Source organism: Chinchilla lanigera, unplaced genomic scaffold, assembly GCF_000276665.1.
Source record: "Chinchilla lanigera isolate Chin_1 unplaced genomic scaffold, ChiLan1.0 scaffold00016, whole genome shotgun sequence".
In the NCBI taxonomy this organism is placed as follows: Eukaryota; Metazoa; Chordata; class Mammalia; order Rodentia; family Chinchillidae; genus Chinchilla; species Chinchilla lanigera.
In genome coordinates this window covers 2,618,680-2,641,685 of record NW_004955417.1, presented here as the reverse complement: position 1 = coordinate 2,641,685, position 23,006 = coordinate 2,618,680, and the positions used below count along the sequence as shown (strand labels likewise).

The 23,006-nt window shown below is 34.6% G+C and overlaps 1 protein-coding gene across 5 annotated transcripts in view; it reads right to left on the bottom strand.

The window, feature by feature from the left end:
- Nucleotides 1–23,006, bottom strand: part of Ralyl (RALY RNA binding protein-like) — a 624,857-nt gene that overhangs the window by 106,221 nt on the left and 495,630 nt on the right. For all 5 annotated transcript variants that reach the window (XM_005381724.2, XM_013512855.1, XM_013512856.1 and 2 more), the window contains one exon: nucleotides 11,082–11,157. In XM_005381724.2, the coding sequence (XP_005381781.1) occupies nucleotides 11,082–11,157 (76 nt within the window). The remainder of the gene's footprint in view (nucleotides 1–11,081; nucleotides 11,158–23,006) is intronic.

The window sequence follows — 23,006 nt, the reverse complement described above, 5'->3', positions numbered from 1 at the left end:
TCTTGAACTTTCAAAGTTTAATGATTTTAACTGGCACATGCTGATAAAATTGTGTTATGTTAACTAACTGCCTGAATTATCAAAATTATCAACTTTTTTATTATGTTTGAAGCTCCACATCACTTGCAGAGTTGTATTTTGACTTCATACGATAGTTCCTCTCATTTTGAAGCTATAGCTGACTTATACACATGTGAGTTTATAGCTCTTGGTCTCAGTCTTTCTTGTGCTGCTTGATGTGTTAACTAGGCACAAACAATCAAGCCATGAAACCAAACCAGACGGATCCAAAATTTGGCTAATTTTTTCATTGCGAACAGTCTCCACCATGCTGAATCCAATGAGGACACATAGGTTAAAAGGAAGCTTGAAAAGCATCCAATCCAGTTGGTTCTTACTGAAAACATTTTCTTCAGTGGGTCCATTCCACTCAGCCTACCTCACTGGTTGTTTCTTCCCTGTCACCTGCCTTCAAACATTAGGGTGCTATAAATTTTATTTCTTCTTTTTCTGTTTATACTTAATCCTTTGCTATTCTCAACCATTTCTGTGGCTTTGAATGCATCTATGTCCTGATGGCTCATAATTATGCACATCTAGTCCAGGCCTCTCCCCTGAACTCCAGACTAGATATTCAGCTGCCTACTCAGATGTCTAACAGACACATCAACTTTGACATACACTAATATAGGACTTACAGTTCTTATAAGAATTGCCGAGTAATCTAATTCAAAATGCTATCTTACATGTTATCTGTATCTTGTGAGCTATCCTCAATTTCCTTTTCAAATTCAGATAGTGGTTGGTATATCATTCTTAAAAAGCATCATCTGATACATGCCCTGTGCCTGGACTCATTACCATTAGCCATCCCATGTTAGTAGGTCCTGTCCGGGAACTACACCTGATCTCTTAGCCCCTCTTTTCCTGTCATATCCAGCAAGCCGCATGCTGCGGCTGCAACCTGGCTTTCCTTCTCTTGCTGTTTGCAGCTTGTGTACACTGCACCCGTTCATAGCAGCAGCAAAGCAGCTAGGCTGCAGCTTTAAGTACAATAAGGGGCAGTTATTGTCAGGAAGGAGCTGTTGTCTTATTGCCCGCTCAATAATCTGTAGTCAGAAGAACTGTCATAACTATGGATTCCTGATTACCTATTTCATTGCACCAATTAAGGGCCCATCAATTTTGACTTTTTTGATTTTAAAGATTAAATGACTTCAGCTCCCCCCACTTCCCCTAGCATCTTGTTCTTTGCACTTTCCTCTGCATGCTGAGCTTCTCATCCTGTCCTGACATTAACTAAGTGACAGGTTACTTCCGGCCATTAGGTCTGGCAGTAACGGTGCTTCCACACAGAGCTGCAGAACTGCACTGAACTGTGAGACTGATGTTAATGAAGTTGCCCTTTTAGCAAATTAACTTTTCTAGTAACCATGGTGACTGGAGGAATCTAGTTCTTAAAATGAAGGGGTGTACTGTTTAACTCATTTGCACAACATTAACACAAAAAATTGGTATTGCTATCTATATCAGTGTTTTTGGATGACATGTACCATTTACCAGCAGAAAAAAAATATAATTTTATATTTATTTCTTTTTGTTATAATTCTCCTTAAAGAAAAATTTGCCTATGGTATTAAAGTTACAAGACAACCGATATCCATACTCCCACCATCCAAAGACGATTATATTTTGCTTAATTTTTTTTCTGCAGATGCTTCGTTTGTTAGTGTTACTCCTAGTTTTTACACAAATTTATTTCTATAATCAAATATCAAATACCATTCTATGTCATCATGAATATTATGTAAACATTCTGCCTGATCAATAAGCCTTGCCAGTTATTGCTTCATATTTTGATTGGATCAATTACCTTGCTATTATAAATAAAATCTTGGTAATAATTTCATATATTTATTAGATTTTCAAAATGTTTAGGATTATCTCTTTTCATGTCTTTAAAAAAGAAAGAATTATTTAACCAAGAGACATGAATAATTTTAGATATTCCATATAGTTGAAGGAAAAATGGAATAAACTCAATCATGTATCATGTATGCCTGATTTTAGTCTCAGAATCAGAAACTCAACAGCAGAATCCCAGAACATTAGAACCGATAATAAACGAACAAAGGGTATAACCTAATGCCTTTATTTTACTTGATTTAAAAGAAATTGAATTATTTCTACTTACATGCTTGGTGAGAGCAGATAACAGCTGATACAGAAATTGGTTGCAGACTTTCTGATTTCTAATCCAGTGCTTGTTCAATGACCACTGAAATCTTTTCTGCACTAAGTATCCCTGACACAAACAGTAACTTTCATTTTGGCCAGAAGCAGGAATATTTGAAACAAATATTAAAACATAAACTATGTAGACGTTATGTTTCATTTGCAATGTAGCATGCTTAAATCATATTTGGTGTTTTTGTCCTTTAATTCTCCCATACAGTAAATATAAACAAAATAGATACCAACTCTCTGAAGATTTCTGAGAATTCTGATACATAAGAACAAGAAAGAATTATCAGTCATGCTTTTATTCCATGAGAAAGAAGTTTTGAAAAACTTCTTCCAGTTAAGTAGTCAGTTAACCTCTCAAAGAGTACTTTTTGTACGAAGCACTCCTCGTATGTTACCACCTGAAAAGCCAGTGGGTATACGTTGCTGTTTTGCCCTCTTCTGTCTAGGCATGGCAAAAGGAGGCTTTTCTAGCACTTGCATCACAATCAGAAAAATTACTTTCAAAATAAATAGTTTATGTAATTTTTGCAAGGAACTTATGATCTTCAATCAACATATTTAAAGCCAACCAAAACTAGAAACCTCACTTTTTACTGTACAAAATTTGCTCAAAATTAACATGTAAAAATAGATTTATTATGAAACATTTTCTATTAGCTTATAATTTGTAATGCATAACTTCAAATTTTAATTGGCCAGGGAAAAATACATTTTATAAATAGAACAGAATTAGCTAATTTTGTAAAATGATTTTGTGTGGCTGAAACAATTACCCACATTGTATGGGTAAGACAAGTTGACAGAGAAGAAGGGCTGGCTGAATCGTCACACACCTGAGAAATACGCAGTGGCTGGCATATGGAAACTGGGGGTGAACGACCCAGGGATGTCTTTGTCATGGACCAGGAAGCCTTTGAAATGTGAATATAAAGGGAGATTGTAGCCCTGCCATCCAGTTCTCCTTCCCCTTCTCACTTTCTCCCTGTCTCTCCCCATCTCCTTCTCTCCCCAATGTGTGGTGTGAGAGACACCACTTCAGTGGTGACCTTGTCCTAAGGATATTAGAAGTCTGGTTTTCCTCTGGATAAGGTCAGTTTGCTAACATAAATGGTGGTCCCAATTAGCAAGTAAACTTACAATGAGTGATCTGTGATAAATGGTGCTATCAAGTTCTCTTATTTGAGCATTAGCTTTTCCTGAAAACATGTACATAACAGGTTGTATATCTTTGGTTACAGAAAAGTGACCAACCACCTAGTGGATTGCTTTTAATGTGTAGAACATTCTGGTTTAATGCTTACTTAATAATAAAATGATTTCTTTCTTTGCCATCTCTATAGATAGGATTTCTAGGTTTGGGAAATGATTTTGACTTAATTATAGGTCCCCAAGAGTGCAATCAGTAGGTTTCACTGTTTCATAAAATTTTGTTAGTCTTTAATTTGATTCATTTAGAGTTAAATCTTTAAATATGTTTCAATTTCTTTCATGCTCCCTTCCATGCAGTATTGTAGAATGAGAAACATGCTGGGATCTTGAATAAATGAGTAGGTTGGGAAAGGTGGAGATGATATGAACCCTGAATAAAACAGGCATGAGATAACCCTTGAATGAAAAACAACTGGCTTGTGAATGTATTTTCAATTGGAAGCTAAAGATTTTAAATCTTTACATCTGTCCTAAAACAAGACAATCTCTTGGTCTAAAGGCAATAAGAGCACCAAAAATCAAATGAAATCAACCCTGACAATGAAGACATTCCAACATATGAACAAGGAAGTGCTTTGCTCTTTCAAAGATGAAACCTGCAAAGCGTCTTCCTTGTAGGCAGGGGGCAACATGAGTTGCACACTTTAAGCTCTGGTAGGGACTAGCAGTATTATGCTCTGTGCTGGGTCCTCAATACCACTGGACCCGAACAATTAAGAATGAGAGAGATGCTTGGAGCATATAGCATTAAAGACTATGGCATGGGTCCTGCTGATTTGGAAATCTTTGGTTCAACAGAAAATCCAGCTTTCATTTATGAAAAGAACTAGTTCAAAACAAGCTGCAGTTTCTGAGGTGGAAGAAAATCAATAGCTAGAAGAAATCAGTTGTATGTCTTCCTTTGCACCCATCAACTATAAGGATGAAACAAAGGTGTAGGCCACTTTGTTTCACATTAGGTTTACTATTCCTTTTCCATTTCTTCTAATACTAAAGGAGAAGTATTAAACAACAGAACAGGCTAAGGGATCACTGTATTGTATATATCCAGCCATGGTTTTTTATTTCTGGTGCTTACAGCTGGTTGGACAAGCCAACCATCTGGTCAACAAACTCTTACTTCTGTCTCCTTCCACTACAGAGTAATTTGAGGCAAGGCCTTCTCTTTCTATTGAGCTTTCTGAAACACTGTTTTTAGAAGGTCATTGGGTGGTAAATTTGTCCTTTGGTGCAGTATAAAGGAATCCTGTGTGGCTTGCTTCCAAGGCTGTTGGATTTATTGAGAGACCCTTGAGAAAAATGCCATTAGGTTAAAAACATATGTATGAGTATGTGAGTATGCGTACTGTGTGAATGTTGCTTAGTTTGGTCCCTGCTATGCTGTTAAATGATTTCATATCAACACCCCCATATAAACAATCTGTCAGCACAGAGTGTTAAGGAAACAAGTTTCTCCTCACATATTTGTGTATTTCTTTTACTACGAAGTTAAATGAAATACTATGCTCTCTTTTTTTGCCGTGGTTGACAGAAATCTCACAGCTAAGTTTGTAACTCACATGTAGTACTTTGTCATTGCATGTTTTCTTAGTGCAAACAAACATTTACCTGATCCCATTTGCCCTTAATTTTTCTCAATTTTCATACAAATTTGGTTGTTTACTGCTATCTTCTTTCTAAAATAAGTGGCACCATTTTGTTTCTTTTGATTTAATCATAAATAAAATAAACAAGTGTAGTCTTTCAAACAACCTGAAGTTAATGACAAAAACCCCAGAAGTCTTAGAGGTAGATACTCTTATTCCACCCTGCCTCTCTGCCATCCTACCATATTCATTCCACACACATGAAGATAATCATGGATATTTATGCATTAACAGTGTATCAGAAAACTGCAACTAGGCCATTCTTTAACCCAGCAGAGAATTGCCTGCAGCAGAACTATTTTAATGGGTATTGTGTCAGCATTTCTTTAAACATTTTAAATGAAAAGGATTGTAAGTCACATTTGCTTAGTATTGAATTATGAAGGACATACTACCAGGGAAAATGATTTTTTAATCAAAAATTTCTTTCTTTAGAAAGTTATATGAAACATGCACCCATTTTTTGACTGTGAAATTTAGCAACATCATCATAACTAAAGGTTCATTCAAAATTAACCTCTTAAAATATTTTATTATAGATCTTTTTCTCTAAATAATCAAAATTATAATCACAATTAAAACTTGTAGAGTACCTATAATAGCTACAGGCTTCTTACATATATCATCTTTTAAGAAATTTTCTCTCTTTTCTTATGTGACCAGAGATGCTGAGGTCCACTCAGCTTTGAAGATCAAGTTCAAGCCACTGGTAATATTCTGGTTATTGCAAGAACTATGCCTGTCCAACAGTCTTTCCATCAAGTACACTCACGTAAATATATGCATGCTCAATACTGACAAAGTGTTTTAAACCTTTTTGCTATAAAAGCATATACAAATTAACTTGGGAACTGAGTTTAATTAGAAAGAATTCACCCAGCTGTGTAGATAGTTCTGAGTTTTAGAAATACATAGTTTTCTTAGTGTGTTTTTTTCTCCTATAGATATTGGCAACTACATGGTGGCAATGTGATTGCATCAAAAAGGTTGGGTTAGGAGGAAAAAGACTGCAACTTCTAAACACACAACCTGGTAGGTTTCATGTTAGTTCTTGGTTTGAGTTTATTTCTAAGAACAGGATACATGAGTATAGCAACCGGGGAAAACAGCTCTGTTTTCCACACACTCCACTTTGTGAGCCGGAGCTCGGTGGCTTTCTGAGTGGCCCTATCTGGTTAGGTAAGTAAAATGGAAGAAAATCTTTGTCACTCCAAAGGGAGGATTGGCACTGGAAATAGTCAGCTTCTGAAATGGAATATATATTATCCTTGACATTATCAAAGGAGATAGAAAATGAATAAAGTGACCAATATCCAACTGGCAAACATTTCTCGGCAAACTGACCAAGTCAACAAAGTGGAGATGTCTGGGATGGTTTCCCTCCATGTTGATTTTTGCAAGTTAACATTAGCTGAAATTAGTTCCCATGACTTTCATTTCTATTGCCAAGGTTCAAGTAGACATTTAAGTGACTTGAAAGTTTCCCTTTCATATGATGTGCCAAGATAATTAGGAAGGACAATAACATAACTCATACAGACCAAGTAGAAAATAAATTACCAGAGATATTTTGTTAGAGAGTCACTTTATGTGCCCAGTTCTTTGAAAGATTTTGTCCACAAAGTTTGTATAACTACATCTATGGCTACCATTACCAATCTTAATGTTTTTAAAAATGCTAATGGTAGTAGCTGTGTTATCCCTTGGCAATTAAGGAGTCTTTAATGTATCTGAGTCCCATGGTCACTTTTCTAGGGTGGAAAGGCTGCTTGAAAAAGTATGTCTGTAATAGTAACAAAGCCGTATTTGGGAATGGTACGTGACAGTCTCTATGAAATTAAAGGAATAAAAGTTACATATTTCATATTTTACTTAACTGTGTTCTTTGGAACCAGGAGGGCTGCCTCTACGTGAATGAAAATCTGTATTTATTTAGCTCTGATAAATAGTGCTTTTGTTCTCTGATATCTTTGTTTGCTTAACTCAAACCAGAGAGAAAATGTTTGTTTACAAGCAAAACCAAAGCCATCATACAATTATTCTCATTTAGCAATTATTTAGCATTAACTGGAACTTGGCATGCTGGAAAACTTACATCCTAGGGGAAAATTACTATTTTAGAGTACCATAGATACTTTGTAATGCACATAGCACATTTGAAGGAGCAATTTATTAAAAGTTACAATATTTTCCCTAGACAATGGACTAGCTGTTCACCATCAGGACTGGCTCCAATATTTATTAAATGTTCACAAATGATTAATTATGCTTCATTTGTAAATAGACTCTAGTGGGAATTTTTTATTGCAAGTACTATTTTAATGAATTGTCTGTCTGGATGAATTCTTGTCTAAAACTGGAATAATTTATTCTTGCTTCCTTCTCCAGCTTCACACTTGAGCCAAGCACTACTTATTATGTTTTCTGTATTTCTTCTTTCTAAATCATGTGGTCATTCCTTAGTTGCCTAAACTAGAAACCTTGGATATCTCTAACTCTCACTCTCCCTCAAACTTCATTTCTAATTAGTCACCATATTCAAATGATTCCTGTTGTCTGCCTAGTAAAATCCAAATCTCAATCTGAGGTATTCATAGGCCAGACCACTGTAATGTTCCTAGCACCCATTTTCCATGAAGTAAATTATCTTACCTCTCACCATTAGATGTTCTTCTTTATCTCTACACCTCTACCCCTGAGCTTGTATAGTTTGCTCAGCTTGCTCTTTTTTCTCTTTGTCTGCAGAATGAATGACTGTTTGATTAAAAGTTGGCTCAAGTATCATCTTCTTTAACTTTTCAAGAATTTTCCCTTGCTTTCCCTTGTGCAGAATTAGTAATTCTCCCCTTTATTTTCTTATGGGAGTGTATGCATACATCTCCTGGTTTTCTTTATTTATGCATATAGCTCATGCATAAGATCGTAAGGATTTTTAAACCTCCCAGTGTTGTATTTTGCATCTTCTATGTATATATTTCAATTAAGCACTTAATGAAGGTTGACTAAATTGAAAGTCCTGGTAAAACAAAAGAAAGGAAGTTAGTCTTCAGTGGATATTCCATGTGAACAGTACCTGGTGAGTGATTACAGACATGAGGAGGTAAAGAGGGCCTGGCAGCAGAGCAGTTACAGCTCCAACAGAGTACAGTTATAGAGAAAGAGCACTTCAGGGCAATAAGATGAACTAGAAGTTACCCCTACCTATACAACCAACTTGCATTTATTTTGTTACACTTTCTCTTTTCCCTGCAGTTTCATATTTTCTATACTGGTTGGCTAGAAAAGCAGCAATCACCAGCCTTGACCATAGTAAATATACAGATATAAATATACAGTCAAATATACAGTAAATATACAGTCAAGAAAATGCACAACTATTAAATAAACAACTCAGAACTCAAAATTTGTGCCTTGGAGTCAAACAAATAGGTGCTAATTCTCTTTCTTAGGAAGTGTCTAGTGTATACTCTCTTTCACTCAATGTCATGGTATTCATATACAGATATATAATTGATTATTGGTTTTGATGACTAGAAACAGCTGTGTCTTGTAATCTGCATTGTTTAAGTAGTAGAAGGTGGATTAATGTAGAGAGCCATGATCTAGTGTCAAGATCACCAGACTTGAAGGCTGATTTGATTCCTAATCTTGTTGTCTTACTGGAAGGAAACACTTTATTGTATCAAAAGCTTGGGTTTCTTATTTATAGAACAAGGCATATAATTACAGCCTTGTGGAGTTTTATGATGAAGATGACTCATGTCTATAAAACGTACTTTTTCCATTGGAATGTAAAATATTAGAAGTTTTAAGCTTATGTAAGAATAAGAAAATGTGTATGAAAGAAATTTCTAAGCTGCATATTCAATCCTTTATTCCCTTTGTTAACTGTTATTCAATTTCAGTGTATTTCAGCTTTAATTTATGTAAACAGATGAAAATAGGATAAACAATTCCACAGTAATGTGATTGGTATACAATGCAGCAGGTTTAAATGAAATTCTGCTTCTAATTCTTTTGAATTCATAATTCAACACAATAGAGTAAAAGGGAAATAACAGTTAGAAAGACATTTGTTTCCTGTCATGAGCTTCCATTCACGTAAGGGAGCAGAACAATCCCACAACAGAGGAAATAGGAAAATTAGCACTGTCGTCAAGATGCTGGTAACTGGTGATGACAGGAAAGTTGAGACAAAGCAACCACAACAAAAACAAGCATTGCCAACTTGTCTTGTTAATAATTGAGTACATGACTTCCAAGAGTTCTGTATTAGCTGCAGCTCTATACATACATTTTAAAATGAATCTCACCAGAAAATAATTTGCAGTGCTTGCTTTTATAAACATTGTCCTTTACCTTAAGCAAGGTACTGAAGGTGTCATTTCCTTTTGGTCTACTCTGCTCTTCAATGTCCATCTAACTCTATGGGGAGTTATCAATGTTTATTCCCGGATTCTTTCCATGTTTATACAAAACATTTTATTAGGGTTAAAGAAATTTAAACAACCAAAGTAAGAAACAAATGAAGCTCTGTTTTTTCAGTATGTTGTACCTTTAAAAGTCTCTAATGGTCACACTCTAGAGAGCCCTGGGGCATTAGGATGATACAAGCAATTAGTTCTGACCCGTATTTTATTGTTGGGACATGAGGTCCTGCAGGGCCAAAGAGGAGGTACAACAGTATTCAGACAGCAAGGACAAGGCGACATCTCAGATCCTTCTCATGAGCACTCTCTTTTCTATACTTTATCAAAACAAAATCTAGTTTATTTTTTTTTGGGGGGGGGGTTTTCTCCGGTACCGGGAACGGAACTCATGACCTTGTGCTTGCCAGGCAGGTGCTTTGCCACTGAGCTAAATCCCCAGCCCCTAAAATCTAGTTTAAAATACATGAATATAAGTTAATTCTCCTTTATACAAATGATATCAGTAAACTAGAAAGACTAGCTTAACACTTATGTTAGCTCTTTGGCTGTGGATACTGATGGAAGGATGATATGTATCTCTGAGAACAACCAATAAATTGGATGATAGGAGATCTCAATAGCCTGGAACAATTGGCTATATCTAACAAAAGTGAATTTTACAGGGACAGATGCAAAGTCAGCACTTACACTATAAAACCTGTAGCAAAAATACACAAAATGGGACATACAGTTTAACAGCAGAACATGATTTTCTCCCAAAGTGCTGTTTTTAAAGAATGAAAAGTAATATCAATACACTTTTTTTCCTGAATCAATCCATTTTTATTTAACTTGATAGAAGTATATTCAGAACAACGAAGGGGCTAAATCCAATCTACTCTATCCAGCTGGAATTCTGAATATAGTTACGGACTCCAATAAACAGAATCACGTAGAGAGCAAAAAACATTACTGAACTCATGCAGAACTGAGTACTTTAGGAATGGCTAAAGGAACTGGGTAGGTCTCTCTGAAGGAGACAATAACCATATTCATCATTTTGGAGAAATAGGCATAATAGAAACATGTGCCTTGTAATACAAGGTGCTGAGTGATTGAGTGGAAAGAATTTGGGATATGATACCTGGAAGCACAGGTCTGGAGCCATCATTTACTAGTGGTAAGATGTGGAGAAAATCACTAGAACACTGAATTTAGGTCACAGGATTTTTATGAAAATTAAACAACATAAGTAAAATACCCAAAGTACACGGCTTGTAATTGATAATCAACATAACTGATCTTTTTCAGAAGGACTCACTAAAGATTTTCACTAGATTTTATTAGAGAATTATTTTATAGAACAGTTACATAAAAAGACTTGGGAGTGATAGGCATCTGAGATTCCTGTCAGTGCTACATGGTTATCTGTTCTATGTTAACTGACAACTTTTTCTCATACTTTATGACAGTAAAGGTAGTTATTCAAAATGGGTGATGTCTTTCACATCATATTACCTTATAAATTACAAGAAACTTTACATCGCATGTAATAAAACAGTTTTCTTACCTGTAGAGTGCAGAAAGGGGCCGCTTGTTTCCAGGTTTTGGTCTGTATGGTTTGGGTTCTCCTGCCATGTTGATATCTGAAAGCATAAAGGAAAATAGCATGGATTAAAAACTTAAATCCTCTGTGAAAATTAAACCTTCCAGTCTTCTTTGTCTTTTTGTCATTTGTTTTGGAAATATTGAATGCCATTCATTCATTTGACATGTGTTTATTGAGCACCTACTTTATAGAAGACACCATTTAGGATAGGTCATACAAAAACAGATTTGAAAGGGTAAAAGAAAATATAGACAGAAAAAAATAGGAAGACAGATCCCTAGTAAACGGGAATGTGATTTTGAGATGGAGGGCAGGGGAGCGAAGAGAGGAAAAGGAAGAATAAAAAGAATTAAGATATGTTTTGTTCATGTCCCTGTACCCACAATGGATGTAATAATTATGAGCTACAAATACAGTATATGCTAATTAAAAAGAACACAAATTTGATCCCAGCTGTTGTGGAGTTTATATGCAACTGGAGGGAAATAGATAGTAAGATGTAGACATAATAAATATGAAAAATATACACCATATTAGAAAGTGATAAGTATTATGGAAAAAAATTGTTGAGTGAAGTAAGGGCAATCCAGATACTTAATAAAAAATAAAAGTAAGATATTCTACTGATTCCCATTTTTTGGCTAAGAATTTCTCAACATATGTGAACATGTGCATGGACTATCCCTTTGTCTAGCAGAGGATTTATTCCCATGATGTAATTTCTACATATATAAAAAAGGAAGCCATAAAGGTATATTCATGAAGCATGCCATGTTTACTTAGCAAACTGCAAACTATAGGAAGCAAACTGAATGCTGAGGCTATGGAATTATAGCGTGGTCAGAAAAACATGGGAGCTCACCCTTTGTCTTCACAAGCTGAAAATATGATTAAATCTCTGAGATAGGTAAGTGGATATCTTAGTATATGATATAATATGCAAAAACTTGACAAATATTGATCTTAAATGAATGTATAATATTTAAAACATTAGCTCAATGAGGAAGTCTTTTTAATGTTATAAAATCTGATTACTAAAAAGGACAAATATGAAATTGCACCTCTATTTCACATTATACCCTAAAAATCCATTGATAATACCTAAATATGCAAGGTAAAAATATAAAACTTTAGGAGGCAATAAAATAGAATGCTTTTATGAGATCAGAGTATGGTAAGAAATCTTAAACCATTCATAAAATGAGCCAAAATGAAAAAAGGAAAATTAAATCAAAAACTAATGAATGAGCTTTACAGAGAGGAATGATCACGACAGGTAAGCCTTTGAAAAGATGCTCAACACAATTAGTAATGGGAAAACCTGTTAAAAGAGCATGAGATTCAATTGAAAGCCATTCAATGTACAATTTTGAAAGTTTTACAACATCAACTATTTATGAGATTTGGGAGCAACTGGAATGTGTATACATTATATGTATAAGTGTAGATTAAGATTATTCTGGGAAATCATTTGGCAGTTTATAACAGATACAGGACATCCCAGCACTCGGGAGGTTGAGGCAGGAGGATTCCTTTGAGTTTGAGGACATACTGGGCTACACAGTAAGTTCAAGGTCAGACTAAACAACAACACAGCAAGACCTTGTCTCAAACAAAACAAACAAAAAAGCAAAATATAACCAAAAATTTATGAAATATAGGAAGAATTATTTCATATGTTTTTCACAATATGTAGCAAAGTGTTCATTGTTGTGCAGTGGAAACAAATATATTACCGGAAAAAACACAGACATCTTGACAGGCAAAAAGAGAGAAAGAGATAAAAGAATTTGAACCTTGCCACCATTGATACACTTATGAACCTTAAGAATATAACACTAAACAAATATAATGCCATAGGAAACAACTGATAGTATAAATCTTTCTATGAAAATTAAAGTGTAAGCAATACAATGTAAACACTATGTAGGAATAATACATATGTAATCAGATTAAAGAACAAAGATTAGACAATCAGTTCATTTGAGGATTACATCTAAAAGAGCAGATAAAGTGTGGGACTTGGGAGAACCCAGAGACTTTAAAATTGAATCGTAAGTACTATTTCTTAAATTGGGTAGAGAGGACATGGGTATATATTATACTTTATAATTTACATATTTTATTAATTCTGTTTTAAGTGCTTAATAAGTAAAGATTTTAAGAGCAGTAAGAAAATGATAAGTTATATGTTGATAAATACTCAGGTGAGAAGCAGAAAGCTTTAGTGAACAAGGGGTTGCAGCAGGACTGTGAACTAGTGCACACACCTAGCGGAGAGAAAGCACACCTCGGGAGTGGATTGCTGCGTATCATCAGAAATCCCAGCTAGAACTTACAATTTGATTTGAATGGGGTGTAATTCAGTGTTTTGAACAGAGGACAGGTCAGAAAATGAATCATAAAGAAAGTGACTCTTGTATGATTTAGAATAAGTCATAGCTAAGATCAAGGCTGTCTAAACCTTTTAGATGTTATATTGCTGGAACAAAAAAGTAAATAAAACAAATATATACTTTTATTATTTTTATAAACTCTGTAGTAATGATAGATGGTTCCTGTCTTTGAAAATATCATAAGACAAACTGTGTATTTCCAGTTTTATCTAAGTCTTGCAAAGTAAAAATATAAAATTATTCTCATATGTAAATAAAAAGCTTCACACAAGTCTGTCAATAAAAATATTTTAGCATCTTTTCATTTTTGTGTAATATGTTTTCAGTGGTTCTGAAGATGCACTTAGGGCTTTGACAGCAAATTCACACAACAGAATGTCTTTCCTGACAGGCTAATAAACTCAGTATTTCCAGACATCAGACTCCTTTCAAAGGTATTAAACACGTCTAAGAAAATTCTTTGTCCCTTCTGAACACTGAATGGTGTTTAAGTGGAAATTAATACTTAGATATGCGTACTTATGTCTTTTTCACCATGATACTATGTGGTTTGTGATCCTCCAAACCTCAGAGGAGTGAGTGGAAGAAGCAGGATGTGGGGGATGGCGGGCAGAAAACTCAGATAGTTAGAGTGGACACAAGGCTTTGCAGGATCTGAGTGAACCAGCTTTTCTCTCACACTGAATTTCAAAAACATAAGTTTCATTTTCTCTGCAGAACAATTCAAGCCAAGCCTCAGATTTTCTTGCCTCAAGAGCTGCTGGCCTGCAAGCAACAGTGTAAAGAGCATCTAAGGTAGGAACTCAGTGGCCAGTGACAGAGGTCTCGGTGCCCTCATGCCCTGATTGTCCTGGCTCTCATGAGACAGGAGGAAGAATAACCAAGATTCAGTTTTCTCCTGCTCTCCTAAGATGGGAGCTTTCCACATATACAAAAAATGGAGGAGTGGCTATTTATTGAGTTCCTGAATTTACAGATTTATACTCAACACTACTAGTACATAGAACTCTATATTATCCTCAAGAAAAGATTGCATTTAAACTTTCCAATTGAATGATTTGGGTATATTCCTAAAATCCCAGTTAAATTCCTAGTCATGGAACAGAATTACATATAAAGACACCTGGTAGTAGAATCATATTCCTATGCTGAGTGTTGGTAAAATCAGGTAAGCACCATTTTAAATAAGTCTGCTGATGAAGTTTACTTCTGTTTAAATTTACTATGTATTACACCTGTGCAGACAGAGTAACTGCCCTCGCATCTCCAGGCATACGAAGAATTGCAAAAGTTTTGAACTTTTCCTCTAGCTAGAGATGAGTGGGAAGTGCACAGCTTCACCTAGATGAAGGGGTATTTCCATTTGTCATATAATATTAGGAGGCTTCTGCAAGCACTTACTAAGAGCCATAGTACAGGGAAGGGATGTAGCTTAGTGGCGCAAGTGCCTTCCTGGCAAGTGCAAAGTCCTGAGTTTGATTCCCAGTACCCCCCGGAAAAAGAATCATAGAACAGGCTCATTTCTATTTTCATCTTGATTTTGATTTTTTTAATTTGTTTTACTATTTCAAATTAGCGTGGAAATATGCTACAAAATTATTCTTCTGATATTAAACTTGAGACTGAAAAATCAAAAAAATATCCTGTTGGACTCCTACTACATCTTTTCACAGTGAGTTAAATTTTTAAAAATAACTACCACAAAAAATTGGTCTATTCTGTTTCCTTATTTATTTTAAAACTAAATAGGCAATACTATTGTATCAAGGTGAAATAACTGTAAAGTTACAAAACTGAGGAAAGTGAATGATGTCAACATATTTTGACTTGAGGCAAGTGAGTTGAGGCAAAAACATGCAGGTACTATATGAAGTCAAAATCAGCAGAAATAAAAAGGGTGCAGGTAAATATATTCACTTGACCAATCCTTGGTGATGAACTACTGAACATGGCATTAACAGCATTCTATTATTTCATGCTTTGGACCCTTCCTATGATACACTCAAATAGCTGTGATTCTTACAATTTCCACCTATTTTGCTTTATCACATTTCCATTTGCACTGACTACTAAATATTTTTGTGCTTTGAGTTTGAACATCTAAAGAGCAATCATAATTTCACTCAACTTCATACTCTCTTCAGCATCCTACTGGGTTGTTTACACAGTAGGTGCTCAATGATTCCACTGTCAATTTAATCTATACAAGGCAGAAGGCATATCCTCATATGAGTTCTAGAGTGGCTAAGCAAACACATTTTGTCAAAATATTTTTTAAACTGATGTTTATTTGAGCAGTTTTTCACAAGATGTTAAAATATAGGTTGTTAAACATGTTTATCAAGGTAGAAATAGTTTGGTGAAAATTCTATAGTATACTTTTTGCTGGATATAAACACTGCATGTTATAGATAAAAGCCCTCCCTGCAAACAAACATATTTATCCATCTTTAACTCAAACATACTCTCATGTATACCTGAATACAGAATATTTATGACAGCACACCTGTTAACATCCAGCACATAAGAGCTCTTCCAGAATGGTGGTTTATGAGGTACTCTGAAATATTTAGAAAAATATTTAATCTCTCTTTGCCAAGGATTCCATTTGAAACATCTCAATTTAAGTGTTAGTCTTTTAAATTACATATGATTTATATTGCTACAATAAACTGACATTTCTACCACTAGTGATCCCTGTCATCTTCTGTTATTTTCTAAATATAAACTTGATGAGAAAATGATGTCCAACTCACAATATAACAGGGCATCTAAATTATCAGTGCTGTCTTCTAAATGTAGAAAAAATTAAAAGCAGTAGTTTTGTGAAGCAATTGTTTAAAGGAAAATCTTTATTCTTAGATTCTTTTTCTCCTCTCTACCAGGTTTAAACAGAAGTCTAAATAATTCAGCCATGGCACATAGACTGAGAGAAAAAGTCATTTAGTCTTTTACCATACACATTAGAAGATTTAGGGATTCATCATTGTTCCAGTGAATACAAATTCAGGAGATAAAGAAAACAGTCTGTTATGTTCGACAAGTGAATGGATATAACAATACATTACCCAAGTATAAGCACAATATCATTAAAAAGTGTTTTTGCTGTTATTATTAGTGTAGAATCTTGAAACCACCCTATAAAATAAGCAGAGCAGGAATCAGTATTCCAATTTCATATACAAGGTGGTTAAATACTAAGAAATGAAATGGCTCTCATATCATTAGTTCAGTTCACTACAACCACCTTTGTTATTGAGTACAGCCCGTGCGCTAAGCATTGAACTAACCGGAGAACCACTTATGTAGAGGTGGGTGGTAGGCAACTACCTGAGGGTCAGCAGCAGACACGAGTTGATTTGCAGTCTAGAACAGTCCCTACTGTCTCTTATTGATCTTGGCAAGATTTGGGATGTCACACCTTCTAAGGCACTTAAACTCAGTTTAGTTGTGGATAGCAGCTTGTAGTACAGTGCAAATTGAGTTCCTGGAAGTATTTGAATCATGGGATAGGATACACGGTTAGAAAAATGCTGAAGGGATATTTACCTGGCAGCAAGGGTAGAAGCTTCATCTACTAACAACTGAGCTCTCTGAGATTTCTTGGCAAGGCAATAACCCTGTAGTTCACTGGAGCCACACAGCAGTGCTTTTACACCAAGAAAAAATTTTGAAAATACCAACTGCATTCCACCCTGTGTTACAAAATATGAATATCCAAAGGCTTTTGAACCAAAAGCTGAAAATAAAACCAATTTTGTATTGCAAAGTAAATGACTTTATACTCTTGTTGTTTTTCCTTTCCCAGAATCAAAGCTAGTTTTAACACTTGAAAAATGTCCTTAATAGTATGTTAAAATATTCACTGTTATGAGAATGAAACTGTAGTCTAATTTTACTGGGCAGTCACTGAATTGTGACCACTTTAATGAGCCTTTAGACCTAGTTTCATAAATTAGTTCTGACACAGCACTATGGCACGTTGGCCTCTGGTTATTAGAATGCTAATGCGAACATCGCTGGTTGACCAAATTCCCATTTGTTACCAGAATGTACTCCATGCTCCCAGATTCTGCTTGCAAGGGCAAATAAAAGTGGAAACTTGAACTTCTCACTAATGACTGGTAAGTCTGGTGTTTGTGTGTGACTTAGTTATGTCCAAATGTATTTCCCAATAGAAAATGAAGTGAATAAAAGTGGATGTTTATACTTGGATGCCCTTTTGTATTTACTATCTATTTCTTCGAAAGGTTATATCAAGAGGAAAATTAAAAAATGTCATGGATCATTTGTTTCCATTGGTTAAATAATTGTTCAACATAGAAAACATGTCAGGCACTGTGCTAGCTCCTGGGAAAACAAAAATGAATACTGTGCTCAGGACACTACATGGAAAGACAAATCTGCCACTCGCTGTAGAAAATAAGAAGTGTCATATTGGAGAACATGCTTGGAGAACATGGCACCCCATTTTCTATAGCTGAGAATGTCTGACAGGTCTGTTCTTGGTGCAAAAGAGGTATATAAGAGGTTTGCCTCCCAAGACACCAATTCTATGGTTACATGTTATACTGGCCCACTTCCTCACTGCCAGCATAAAGCGCCTGACACACACAATTTAAAAGAGGGCACGGCTTATTTGGTTCATTGTCTCAGAAGTTTCAGTTCAGTGCGCTGACTGCCAGGCAGGAGCTTTATGGCATGAGGGTAGAGCAAAGCTGCTTACCTTGTAGTGACCAGAAAGTAGAGCATGGGAGGAAGGGCTAGGGAGTGAAAAGCCTCCAAAACCATGCTCTCAGGGACTCACCTCCTCCAGCGGAGCCTCACCTAACAGCACATACAGCTATGAACTGCAGTGGATTTCCACTGAAGACCATCATACCCCTGAGAGCCAAGCACCTTTCTTGGGGCCTCCAAAGCCCGTTAGGCTGACGTGACTAACTGGCATTTAGGTTTCATAGAACCACTTCTTTTTTTTTTTTTTTTTTTTTTGGTTTTTCTCCGGTACCGGGAACCGAACTCACGACCTTGCACTTCCCAGGCAGGCGCTTTTGCCTCTGAGCTAAATCCCCAGCCCCTCATAGAACCACTTCTAACAAACTTTGCAGAAGCCTCAGCTGTGTCAGTTGGGCCACAGAAACTTGCTTCTTTTTTGTTTGTTTAATTTGCTGTTTCCACCAAAATGCCTATTAACTAATTGTCAAAAAAAAAACCTTTGATTTGCCTTAAAAGCATAAGTGGAATGAAACTTGATGAGACTTTGTGGCTTTGGTGCATGTTTAATCAATACCTAGTCTACTTTAAGGTGCTTTATCAGAGAACACAAGCACATTTTAACACTGATTACAAAGCAAACACCAAATAGTAAAAAAGATCAAATTTGAAATTCTTAATTCCTAAAACTTTCAACTCAGTTATTTTTCAAATATTTCATCTTTTTGGTTATCTTGGTTAAGTTTTCTGAACAAATTGTTTTTCCATTCCATGAATCTATTTATCTCTACAAAGGTTAACAATGAAGATATGTTTTACCAAATTAATCAAGCATACAATTCAGATAAATGTTCACCAGGAGTATCCTGAATATGTTTAGGAATTTGCTCAACAATTTTATAATTATATTTAACAATTTATTGATATAAAGATGGGAACAACTGCTAGGATAACAAACATTGTAATTATATGGTGAAAAATAATGTAGTCATACAGGCATCATGAATACACAGACCTATCACTACTAATTTCTGTGCATCCCAATAGTTTTATTTATTCTCATACTTGAGTTCAAGAGTCCTTAAAAATCTAAAATTGAACTAAAAAGAGAGCAAGCGTTACCAGTTTCCTTGAGAAATCTCAGATTTTTAGATTAACAATGGAGACCAAAGATTTTCTCCTGTTTCACATTGCTTCTTTCCTTTTTAATTAATTTATTTTCGTGTGTGTACATATGGGCTTTATTTTCTTAGATCTTTTCTGTCAAATTCGTATTCAGTGTTAACAACAGCACAACTGCTGTGCTAGGTATTTTCAAATTCATAAATATAATGAAATGCCGGAGTTAATGTGAGGAAGCTAAATGTCTTTCATGAGGAGAGTAGGAAACAACTTAAGTATCCGGTGTGTTTTGAAGACAAGCAACATCTATGTCATCTGAGATCCTGTTAACAATGCAGAATCCAAGTATGTCTCCATTTCAAGGAGTCATAATCTGTGTTCTGAAAAAACATCCATGTGATTGCCATGTACATTCAACATTAAATCTCGTGTATCAGTTATCCTTTAAAGGATTTAATTTTAAGATATTTTGAAAAGATGGCATTAGGAATTCTGAGTGAAAAAATAAGACTTTTATGGAAGACATCTGAAAAATGCTTTTCAAAAGTTTAGAGTGTAATAATGCTAACTTCATGCCATCTGAGATAATAATAATAGTTGCTAGCATTTATATATTATTTAAGAGTTAATCAAATTTTCAAACATTAAAAACGTACAATAATCTTTTTTGTTGTGTTTTGTTTTGTTTTTGGTACTGGGAATTGAACTCAGGACCTTGCGCTTGCCAGGCAGGCACTGTGCCACTGAGCTATCATCCTGGCCCTCAAAAACTTACAATAATCTTGTGCTGTGGGTCTTACTGTTACTCCCAATTGTACCAAGTGAAGTTGAGAAAGTTGTTTTCACAAGAAAACATTACTCATAAGTAGGACTCACAAAAACTCTGGTTTCAGGAATTCTCATTCCTAAAACAATATTCTGTAGATGAAATTTGATGTTAATTTTTTAAGAGTCTACTGCTTATAGTAAGACCTGTATGATTTATTGCCAAATTACCAAATATTTAGCAACTTCATTTATTTAAAAGGTCAATGTTTTCATAAAGTCTCTAAGACAGATTAAGGAGAAAGCTGTTGAATTAAATTTTATTCTTAAGAATTCTATGAGAAAGTAGAACTTCAAAGAGCTCTTTTGACTTAGAATGTAAACCTAAATGGCAGAGCAAAGAATCAAGAAATTTAAATAGAAACAAAACCTGCTGAAGATTCTTCCCCTAAAGCAGAAGAAAAATGAGATATCTGGTATTTAATTGTGAACACCAAGAAAATGATAATGAATACACAGGATTCAGTCTGATACAATTTCTTCCAGCTGCAGCTTAGTCAAAAATGTTTAGGGGATTTTTAAATTGTCCCATCTGTAACAATAGCCACTGCTTTATCCAGCAGCTCTTTCTCTTGTCCTACTGGCTCACTTCCCACCTCTCTAATATTCTTCCTCTCCAGCTATCCTGACCTCCTTGCTGCTTTTCAAATCTGCTTTTTGCTGCAGTTTAGTTACTTCCTTTCCTATGAGCTGTTCTCTCCCAAATCAATGGTTAACTTCTTCAATCCCTTCAACTCTTGTCCAAATGTCAACTTCTCACCAAATATTGCAACACGTCTCTGGTCACTCCTCACTTCACAATTCCCACTTTATTTTTTATTTTGGAAAGTAACTGTGTCTTCCTGATACATGATACAGGTTATATGTTCATTATGTTTTTTGTTTATACTTAAACAGTCACTATCCCAACAAAGCCATGCATCCTTGTTTTGTAAATAAGTATATTCTAAGACTCTAGAAAAATAGGTACCTCATGGATAAGGCTAAATAAATATTTAGGGAACATGTGAATGGTTAATCAATGAATTAATGAAACTATTAATGAAAGTTAAAGAAACTATTACCTGAACTTCAGAGATTTAACATGAACACCTTTATAGTTAAGGTGACCTTATAATTCAGTACTTAAATAGATCACATTGAGTAAAAGGAGGGCACAAAAAACTTTATAAATACATTTACAGTAAAGTAAAATGAATTTTGATTGTTTATCTGGATATTAAAATAAACATATACAGGGCGTGGTGGTGCATGCCCGTAATCCCAGCCCTGGGGAGGCTGCAGCAGGAGGATTGCCAGGAGTTGTAGGCCAGTAATGATCTCAAGGTCAGCCTAAACTACATAGTGAAACCCTGTCTCAAAAAGTAAAAATATAAAATAAAATAAGTAAAATTTTGTATGTATATATATATATACAGGATAATTAACATAGTTGTTCTACTGTCCTCTATTTCTTTGCTGAAAGAAACTGTCAGTGAGTCCTTGATTGATCAATATTGCATGTCTCTATCTGTTTTCATGAGAAACCACTTTAAAGATATCAATATGTAATACAACAAGCATTGTTAATTTCCTACCACTTTGTTTGTAATTCTGTATTGTCTGTACTGTTCTTCTGCTATTTTGTAAAAGGTTGTCTGTCTGTTAATGTTTTCCTCCTTTTATTTTTAAAATAAAAAAATAAAATAAAATAAACATAAACTGAGTGATTCTCCCATGGTATTTTACTTTCTTTGACTTAACCTATTTTATACTGTGATACTTGTGTATTTCTGTAAAATTAATTTTCTATACTCTAATTTTTAGCTTTTCATAGAATTTTTCAAATATTTTTCAAAGTTGCATTGTGGGTAATTTTGACACTTAGAAATAGCTCTGCAGTATAAATTTATTTCTGATTGAAAAACATTTCCTTATACACATATGGAGGAAAATGCCAACCTCAAAGCCAAATATGAAAAGTGAAAGGAATTCCAGAGTCCAATTTCATGTTGAAATGTGCAAATATTACACTTCACAGTGTTTTCACAGATTCTATCTCTTTTGCCTCCATTCAAACAGTACTTTTTGACATACTATTTATTTATTTATTTGAAAGAGAAAAGAAAACAAAAGAACAACAACTAAAACAAAATGCAAAAACAATAAAAACAATACAGAATTTCAAAACAAGGTGATAGGAAGTTAACAATACCTTTTATATTACATATTGTTTCCTTCAGTGAAGTTGCTCAGATTACCAAATGTAAGAATGCAAAGAGATCTGATCAAATAGAATAAAAATATGACATCTTTTTATAGGATGAAGCTTGTCATAAATATCTGAATAGTCTTTTGAATGTCTTAGTTGATGTAGATGCTATGAAATTGCAGGCATTCTCAATTTCATTCCATCCTGGTATGGAAGATAACTAATTATAAATAAGCGCTGCAGTAAAAGACTTTTCCCTCAATTTGAGAAATTTTAAAGCATAATAATAGGCAATATAACTAAATCTTACATCTCTTTATAGAGTTCTCATTGTTTATTCTGTTCTTTGTTTTTGTAAGAATAAAGTTGTCTTTCAGTAACAAGATTTTTTTTAATAATTCAGTTTATTGGTACACTTAGATACATATAATGATCATATTCATCATAGGGAATTTGTACCTGTACATGATATATTTTGATTTCTCCTTTTTCTCAACCTCCTCTACTCCCACTGACATTTTAAAGGAAATTCAAATTTTAAATTTTATAAACATTTTGAGTAGAAACTTCTAACTAATCTTTAATATTAGAGACAAAATTTAAAGGATTTATCAGGTAGGTCTTCAAAAGTTCAAACAT